The sequence below is a fragment of the Acanthisitta chloris genome, unplaced genomic scaffold (assembly GCF_000695815.1).
Source record: "Acanthisitta chloris isolate BGI_N310 unplaced genomic scaffold, ASM69581v1 scaffold41272, whole genome shotgun sequence".
NCBI lineage: Eukaryota > Metazoa > Chordata > Aves > Passeriformes > Acanthisittidae > Acanthisitta > Acanthisitta chloris.
The window spans coordinates 2,720-12,453 of record NW_008660615.1 but is presented as its reverse complement, the minus strand read 5'-3'; the positions used below and the strand labels follow the sequence as shown (position 1 = coordinate 12,453).

The 9,734-nt window shown below is 39.8% G+C and overlaps 2 protein-coding genes across 2 annotated transcripts in view; one reads left to right on the top strand and one right to left on the bottom strand.

The window, feature by feature from the left end:
* LOC103797649 (nicotinamide riboside kinase 2-like) overlaps positions 1–1,516 on the top strand; it is a gene marked incomplete at its 5' end in the record, with an annotated part of 2,015 nt that extends 499 nt beyond the window's left edge. Inside the window, 4 exons of the mRNA XM_009069872.1 lie at positions 117–188; positions 835–941; positions 1,131–1,222; positions 1,325–1,516. Of these exons, the coding sequence (XP_009068120.1) occupies positions 117–188; positions 835–941; positions 1,131–1,222; positions 1,325–1,330 (277 nt within the window). The remainder of the gene's footprint in view (positions 1–116; positions 189–834; positions 942–1,130; positions 1,223–1,324) is intronic.
* Positions 1,517–2,207: 691 nt separating this feature from the next.
* Positions 2,208–9,480, bottom strand: SQRDL (sulfide quinone reductase-like (yeast)). Its single transcript, XM_009069871.1, has 9 exons — positions 9,224–9,480; positions 8,712–8,882; positions 7,911–7,964; positions 6,195–6,389; positions 5,101–5,310; positions 4,455–4,638; positions 3,591–3,658; positions 2,610–2,788; positions 2,208–2,265 (listed from the first exon to the last, which is right to left on the bottom strand). The coding sequence occupies exons 1-9, from the start codon at positions 9,452–9,454 to the stop codon at positions 2,208–2,210; spliced, it is 1,350 nt and encodes a 449-aa protein (XP_009068119.1). The 5' UTR covers positions 9,455–9,480.
* Between the last annotated feature and the right edge of the window lie 254 nt (positions 9,481–9,734).

The window sequence follows — 9,734 nt, the reverse complement described above, 5'->3', positions numbered from 1 at the left end:
CTGAGTTTAGGTGTCACAAGTCTGAAGGTTGCTCTGAGTACAGGAAATGGATGTTTTACCTTTCCATTTCCTGCTGCTGTTCAGTCTAGCTCTAACCAAACATGTCTCTCTTTCAGGCCACTGATTGATGTATTCCACCACCGGTACTTTCTTTCCATTCCATACGAAGAGTGTAAAAGGAGGAGAAGGTAAGTTTGTCTCTCTGAGTTGCCTTGGTTGCCCACTAACACCATACTCCATTCAAGACTGTTTCTCTGGAGCTTTTAGATGTAGATGCTCTGTTAAGAAGACTGTACCTTCCTTCACCAAATGAACCCAGAACTTGATACCAGGCTCTTGTGTTTGTGTATGTAATGCTCAGGTTCTGCACACCTGTCACTAGGCTTTCTCCCTTGCTGCTTTGCAGTGATGTGGTTCCCAGATCTCAGACTGTTTATCTGGGCTTTTACATTTGGCTGTATTGTTGTACACATACACTGTTTTTAATGCAAATGAAATGTATTAAACTTGAAGTTTCAAGAGGAATCAGCAGACACCTATTTTACCCAGAGTTCTGCCAAAGCTTTAGGAGATTATTCACAATGTTGAGATCAGTCTGGCTTGTGAACCTTTTTTTTTTTTTCTCCAATCTTGAACACTTTGGACCAGCACATCAAACTCCAGCATATTTGGGCATCTTTATGCTTGCAGCTTGTGCTAAATACTGAGTGTTGATAAGCTCAGAAACCATAAGGGAGGAAGCAGGCTCAGGCTAGTGGGTAGAGAAACTGAATGAAGTATCATTTCCCTGACCTGTAATTACACTATTGTAAGTAACAATGCCTTAATTTACAGCTCAAGGAATTACACTGTACCGGATCCACCTGGATTGTTTGATGGCCACGTTTGGCCTATGTATGTAAAGCACAGGAAGATAATGGAAGAACTTGGGGTTGATGTGGGTAAGTCTAATGACAAAAGCACTTTGAGATTGCTTTTCAAACCTGCAATACACATGCATGAGAGGTGAACAAAGCAGGTGGAGGGGAGTATATTGCTCTGGCACCAGTCAGGTGTATGCTTTATAAGTTAGGATCTGGCAAGCTTCCAGAGGCATTCAATTAAAGCTTTCTTATTTTACTTTCTTGAAGTGCACTTGAATGGGACAAAATCAAAGGAGGAGCTGTTTAATGATGTGTATGGGCAGATCCAGAATAAGATCGAAGAATTACTTAACACCCAGGTACATGTTCATGCTTATAACTGCAATGCAAAAACAATTCTTTTAAAGTCTGTTGAAAAAGCATGAAGCTGTAATCTGAAATATGTTCATCTTTCTGTTTAGAAATAAGCTGCTGCTGCTGCTGATTCTTGTGAGTGAAGATGATTCCTGTTTGCTCCATGCTGCCTACCTGACTGCCACTAAAGTTCCAGCTTCTGTGAAGACTCTCAACTCCTAAATTTGTTCAACCTTCCCTTGAAACCTAAGTTCTATATGGTCATAATTAAAAAGCACTTCCCCCTCATCTGTGATCCTCATTTGTGCTTCAGTCTAGTATGTGGTCTCAGATGATCTCAGTCTTCTCCCAGTCTCCAGTCTACTAGGAATTCTTTTCATGATATTCTTACTCTCACAGGTCAAAACATTACAGAGGAACTGATGTGAAGTGGCACAACTATCCTAGGAGAGTGTGTGTGTACCTGTATACACATACACTGCTGGACTTCTTGCAGTACCCTCCATGAATGTCTATAGCCCATGTAACTGGGCAGCAGATATGCTTAGAAATTAGGATCGATTTTGTTCTTTGAAAATAAGAGAACAATAGGACACTTTTAGGCCATTTTACTAGCATCAAATTACTCTGATAAATCCAGTGCACACATTGATCTTGGATGGAAACAATTCAGTTTAGAAATTTTACATACACAACAGCTTTAACATTACTGATTGCTCTAGAAATTTCCATAGTGTTCTGTAGGTTAAGGCAAGTTCACTCCTGTGGATGTTCAGAAGTAGTTTAAGGCCTTGGTTTACATTAGAGAGCAGTGAAAGAGCATATGAAGGCTTAATCCCTAGTAGGGGAAAAAGTGAATTAGGGATAAAAGCTTGATTAAAAAAAAATTACAACAAGGTCTACTAGGTACTCCAAGAGGGAAGATGTGTATTGATCCAGTGTCAGATCAGTCCTTTTCCTTCAAAAGGGTTTGACCAACAGAACCAGCAGTTACTTCGATCCCAGATGCATTAGCTTCCTGAAAGGAGCTGGTCCTCCCCAGTATCCCCTAGAAAGAGAGAAAGTTGTTCTATATATGCTATCAAAGTAGCGTTTGGGGAACATGTTTTTGTTTCTTCCTGTAAGATACCATACTGCTAGAGGTGAGTGGTAGGGGGTTGTTTTGGAGAATTTTTGTTTCAGTGAGGATTTTGATTTGGCAATGGGTATCCTGTCCATTTTCTGTTATGGAACATACCCCTGGTATGATCATAGTGCTCTGAGAAAGTCCAGGTCTTATTTATGACTAAGGATGTACTTTGTTTGCTTCTATTCCAGCAAGGAACTAAACCAAACAGGTGTCTGTACCTGTTTGTTTTTTCTTCTGAATGATCATAGGATTGAAATACTTACTTAAGCAGTGCATTCCAATAGAGGAAAGGCATCATATAAGCTTTCATGTGGTACATGGTTACTCTCTCCTTACTCTGGTCAAAGGGAAATGTCTCCAAAGGCTGAGCATTGTAGTCAAACTCTGCTAGAATCACCTTGTTGTAGCTTGTTACCAGTGGGCAGGAAGTATATCCATCATACTGCAATGAAAAATACCCACTTCTCATTCATCTGGGTAAAGTCTAAATGCTGAGGTATTACAAGCCCTATGATTAACATTCACATTTCAAAGTAAGTCCTTGGGAGTCTTCATCTACAGCTTTAATATCAGTGAGTTGGAGAAGCTGCTAAGTCAATTACTGAGCCACTATTTCAAACAGATTTGCTCAGCAACATTGCTTAAATTAGACCTAAAAAAAAAATCACCTGTTGGTGATTTCAACCAGAACAGGTGACCAGCAGGACAGGATGAGAGCTGTTGTTTGCTTTAAAGGACATAAATAGGACCTCAAATCTAGTTGCAAGGATTTCCAGAGGATCACAGGATATTCAGGTTAGTGCCCCAAGAATAGTGATTCAGAGGCTACATGTAAAATGAAAGTAAAGGCTCAAAGAGAAATTTTAACATAATTACAGGCTTAATATCTGTAGTATAATACTAAACTATCAATTTGACTCCTTAAAAGATCATGTTCTATCCAGGGGAAGCAAGCCTCCAAGGGTTTTCCTGGTGTAGGGATTGTATTAGCCAACAGTTTAAGTCACCTGCATTGGTGAAGAACCCAGACTAATCAGCCTTTAAACTTCTTTCAACTCGGAAAAACAGGAATTGTGCAATCAGATTACTGTTACAACATGCAGTATATGTAGCCCTGTAACACCCCAAACGCTGATGCAAAGCCCTTCCTGCCTTTGGTTCACATGGTTCAGCTGCTTGCGAGGCTTCCTGCGTAAGGGAGAAAACACTCGAGAATTTCTCCCCAAGACAAGAGCTGTAAATACCTTTTTAACTGGCAACTGGTTCTTCATCACCTGGGAAATAGTTTTATCAAGGACTCCAGACTGGGCAGCTACATAAGAAAGAAAAAAAAAAGTGTACTAAGGCTTTGTTTCAGGCAGTGATTATTGCCATTACTAGAGCAAACACAAGCAGCCAAGCATTTCATTGGACAATTCAGCTGCAATCGAACTTACATGTAACTATGGACTAATACTTTGGCCTCACTGTTTCCAACATGATAAAGCTTAATGAAACGAGCTGTTTGTTTTTAGCCTCAATTATTCAGTCTTCCCAAACACTGATATTCGGGCACACTGAAGTTCTGTTTCGTTTTGAGTGCTGTAAGGGAAGTACTGAAGACCCATTTACTGAAACACTTAACTAACCCCATTTTAAAGTTACAATAACATACTGTATAGCCTTTCTTTTTTCCCCACCACCCTTTTATTTGCCTTTTTTTAGCAGTGAGACCATATACCTAAAGTGTTTTAATAGCGGAACCTGTGTCTACAAGGATGGAACGTGTAATTTTTTGATAGTGACTTATCAGCTGACACATATGCACGAGGTGCTAAGATAAAGCAGAAAGTTTTGTTACTGAATGATGATGGAATGCAAGAGCAGTACACTCATGACATTCTGTGAACACAGAAAATGGAATTAGTTCATCTGCGAAGCATCTGCAACAAGAGAACTGTGGATTAGTGGCATCAGCATGATCTGTAGCTAACTAGTTGGCCCAGGAGCCTTCAGTCTTTTTGAAAGCTGAAAATTGAAGTCAAGACCTCAGAAGCAGCAAACAACAAAAAGCTTACTGTGACTCCACACTTGTTGGTACACACACAAACACACACATGCAACTTTACCTACAGCTGCAGCAGTTTTTGATGTTGGAAGGTTGGTGCAGTCTCCAATACCAAAGACATTAGGATACTTTTTATGCTGTAGAGTTTCCTTATCTACATCCACCCAGCCAGTTTCATCCGAGACAGGACTGTTGATGAGTACATCAGGTGGCCCCATTGGGGGTGTGACATGAAGCATTCCATACTAAGCAGAAAGAAAAGGCTAGTTCATCAGAGCAAACTATCTGTGTGATACATGGCAATAAAGCACAGTGTGGAGAGATTTCTTGGGTTTGTCTTTGGTTTGGGTTGTTAAACACAAGTATATAGAATTAAAATTTGCTCTCAAATTTCAAGTGCATCCTTTGATTAACATGAACCTTATAAAGCAACTCCATTTGGACTGGCATAACAGCAATTTGTCTTCCTCCATGTACACCCAAAACCTTCCCAAGGCATACAGGGCTCTAGGTATAGTTTATGAAGTATTTTTTCTCCTCTTCACCTTAGTTTCCAACTTTTTAATATTCTGCTAAAGTTAGATGGTGCTCTCAGGAGGAAACCACAGCACACAATGACACAGACAATATGCTGTTATAGTGCAGCAGTTATGTTACAGTACACAAGGAAAAGAAATAACCAAACTAGAGGTCTGCAAGCTCCTGACCTGATGAACTTCAGTCACTCCTGGTTTGTCCAAGTTCTCAAACACAGCTTCTTGCTTGTCTGCTCGAACTTCTACAAGGCTGCGCTTGTAGTTAACAGCAATATTCCTCTCCTTTACGACTTCAAGCAATGCATCAGCATATTTCTTAACACCAAAAATTACACCCAGTGAAGTATTGAACATGATGTTTGCTTTGGCACGTTTTCCTGTCTGCAGAAAGAGTTCAAATTAGCCTTTTCTATTGAGAAACTGTGACAATCCAACACCAACTATGCTGCACTACTTAAGAGCTGATAGAACTATTCATGCAGTTTAATTATTAATGAAGCATTAACATCAGAAGTCTCAGACACAGCTATTTCACACTGTGTTAGAGGACACAGCTAGACCCTTTCAGCATGAGGTACTGAAGACACTTAGGGTCTGCTCATGAGAAGAGGTGGCTGCAATGCCCAGAGGAACTGCTGCATGCAGGTTAAGCACTTGTAGCAGCTTAGCATTATATAGCTATCTAAAACCTTCAGTTCTATGCATCATTCAGCTACTCACCCAGCAGACAGCCCTTGAAACTTAAACACATATGAAGCCTGACACTTCCACGTGAAGTTGTCTTTTGCTTCCACTAAGCTTGCTTTAACAGCCTGGCTAAGACTCCTCCTGATGCTGAGACAGTGTGCCCCAAGAAGCAAGCACAGCCACTATTCAGACTAGTAGAAAGACAAATGGCAACAGGTATTAAGTACTTAAAGTAACAAGAATAACTTAATTCCAGCCAGTGTTATTTTAATACACTGCCTGAAGTTACAAATCAGGCTGAGAACAGGTGTATCTGCAGCTCACTAGAAGCAGGGTAAGCACTTCTTTCCTTATGGATTCTGAATTCTACAAGTTTCTTCAGTATTAAATATATGCAAAATATTTATGTACAGTCCATTTACCTGCATTCATTATACATCAATCATACACAAACCAACTCAGTCACTTTAATGATCCTGAGTCACATTCCTCTCATGTGGTTTATATTTGTTTTAAAGATAATATGAAACCCTTCCAACTGTGGGAGCAAGCACTGGCAGAGAGGGTAAAATACTTACTTTCCTCCAGTATGCATCTGACAAATACATGATCTTCTGAGGAGCCCCTGCACACTTCACTGGAGTATTTGGAAAAGTGAAGATAGCATTTCCTTCCTCAAAATCTTGTATAGCTTTCCATGTTTTCTCTACCGTCTGAACTGAATAATTGGAACCTATTTTAGGGTGATGAAAACCCTCAGGCAAACCTTTGATCTAAGAAAGAGAAATTAAGGTTTAAAGTACAGATGGCAGAAATTTTGTCACCACTGACAAGTATTAAATACAGACTGAGAAAAAGCTATATAAGAAGCTTCTAGCCAAAAGAAAGTCCATAATTACTTGCTAGTTGGCATTTTTAAAAATAAGCCTAGCAATCAAACAGACATTTCCTTCAGAATTTAATAGATGTAACATTTACTGGAATTACTCTGATCTGCAACATCTGAGCATAAGTCTTCAGCACAGACTCAGACCTCAGTTTATGTAGACCAGTGAATGAAATTCAGAGTAAGAATACATAAAGTTGCTGCTACATCATCGTAAGTAAAAATCATGTAAAAAAAAAAGGCATGAAAATGTATATGCTGAATTAAACTTTTCCATAGTCAGTTGCAGATCCCTGCATTTTCCTGGGGTTATTTTGTTTTAACAAATTATTTCCCTACTATGCCTGAGCATGTGCTTCTGAGAAAGGGAGTTGTACCCATTTCAAAATAACGGATTGCAGAAATTCAGTGAGAACCAGGAGTGATGATACACACACTGCAATGTGTTTGGGGCATTCCAAGCTGCACCAGGCAGTCTGCTGCTGGTGAAGAGAAACCACCCCTCCTTTGAAAGTGGCCACTTTTGTTTTAAAGCCCTATGTTACTATGAGTTTTCACTCCAGAGTAATAGTGGTTAACTGTTTTATATGGCTTCTACTACTGAACACTGAATTTAGTTTTATCAGATTGTACTGAAGACTGAGAGGAGGATCAATGAATGCAGCTCCTCAGTCCACTGACCTAAGCACCAGAATTTACCTTTGTGACTGGAGTTAACTGAGATAGCTCCTGCTTTACATATATCTTGGGAGCTTTTCAAAGAGGCACTCAATATATTAGAAGGTACTACATCACATTCAGGTCAGGGTAAAACCACAAGTTAGATTGCTCAGACATCTTGCCTTGGTGTTTTCCTCCTCCTACACATTGCTGTGCTCGTTCTTGCACCACCACTTCACTCTGAGTGACACTGTATGAAGTGTACAGGAAACCTATAGCATGGGAAAGGCCCTAGGGCATGGTAACTCAGCTGGTTCCTTGAAAGTGCCTCCTTTAAGAAAGATGAGGGCAGGTCAAATTAATTCTGCAGGACAGATTTCACTGACTGCTCTGTGTTCCTCACTTCTGTTTATATTGGAGATGCTTCAGACTACAGTCTGCACCCTTATTAGCTCATTGTTCCAGGGTGCCTCTAAGTTCTAAATTCAACTTGCTGCCCCATCTGCTGATATTGCATTAGAGATGCAATAAAGTTGTCTTAAGAGACGTTCCCAAGGGTAATTTGGGTTATTACACAGAGATCTGTGGAAGGAGTCAAGACATTAGGCTGTCCTCTGGCTCTTTCATTAATAAAGTGTCCAATATCTTGCAGTAAAAAAAGTATGAAAAGCCATTTACTTTAACGAATCATAAGGGTTCATGATACTATTGAAACTAGTCAAAAATGTCAAAACTGTAAAACAAATACCTTTTCATAATGCAGGCTAATTCCAAGGGCAATTATCAGATACTTGTAAGATACCTGTTGTGTAAGGGAAAAAAAGTATTTTAGAAAAAGAAGCCAAAGCATTACCTCAAAGCAAATATAAGTTCTCTGACAGCAACGGAGCCATAAGGGAAGGAGATATAGGGAACATTCGTAACATAGGGATTAAGCTCTCAGAATTCCAGTTAAAATGCTAACTGCATTATGAGTTACACACACACACATTATGAGTTACACACACGTGTAAGGGAAAAAAAGTATTTTAGAAAAAGAAGCCAAAGCATTACCTCAAAGCAAATATAAGTTCTCTGACAGCAACGGAGCCATAAGGGAAGGAGATATAGGGAACATTCGTAACATAGGGATTAAGCTCTCAGAATTCCAGTTAAAATGCTAACTGCATTATGAGTTACACACACACACATTATGAGTTACACACACAACACAAACGCTAACTGCATTATGAGTTACACACACAGCCTTAGCTATACACAAACCCAAGCAGCAGGAGCAAAATATTCTCTTTCCTGTTCAGGTCACCATAAACAAGACTTATGATAATGATATTTTAAGTTGATGTTATTCTAACCTAATTATCTACCACACTTTTTATGAGAGAAATATTTTAAGATCAAGTAATTCTCATAAGACTAAGTGGAATTTCTTGGCCTCCTAGATGCTGAAGGTCTCGCTCAACAGGCAGCTTCAAGAGGATCATCAGGAAGTGGACAGACAACTCATGACATAGAATAAAAAAACTCATTGTTTTTTTACCACTATTACCTTGGCATCATTCTCCAGCCAGACACAGTTCTTATCTGGATCCAGTGCTGTAACTCGAGATTTGATCCACTCCACACCCTGAGGGATTACACTTCCCATTGGACGTGCAGAAGTTGCCAACTGCTTTGCACCACCACCAACCAGGGTCCACAGTGGCTGATAGTAGTGGGTCTGAAATAAATGTTTAAATGGACATTTAAGAACTGCTTAAAGGGACTTTAAGGTGAAGGCACATGAGTCCAAACAGAAAGCAATATGCTCTTAACATTGCATTATTCTCAACAAAAGAAGCTGTGTAAGTAACCAAGAGTTCTGCATGACAAAGCTGGAGGGACACATGCATCTCTCATGGAGGCACAAATTCCATGCAAAGCCTTTTAAAAGATGCTAAGTTGGATTCCTCTCTACAGTTAAAAACATGTGGGGCAGGAGAGGAATGAGATTCAGACCAATCTGGTCACATATGTAAAATGCTTATTCTTTTCAACACTTCACAGCTGAGGAAGACTTACCTTACTTGGCTCAACAACAGCCACATTGCCTGTCCCCACTTTCCTCTTCATCCGAGCACTCATGGCAATGCCACCAGCACCTCCACCCAACACAAGGACTTCATAATAATCCTTGGCAGCACACCTGGCTGCTGTATGTAAGGAGCTCATCTTCTGCATTCCTGGTTTCAGCAGCCATACACCAGGACGGAGACAGGAACAGGAGGACACTACTCCCCCAATTGCTGACATCTTTCAGTGAGTGGGAAGCTACAAGGTTAAGAAAAGGCACCATTAACAATTACAGAAGGTAGAGCTTATATTTTATTCATAGGCCTAGATGAGACTTCAAGGCAGAAATTATAATACTAAACCTTTTGTTGCAATTAAATCACAACTTTGAAAATGGACTGTAATCAATTTGGAAAAGAAAAAAGAAAGGTCCATCACAGCTGCTTTCACCAAACTGAAATTTTGTAAAAGCAGATGAATTCTAACAAAGCGTAAGAACATTTTCTGGTTATCATGGCAA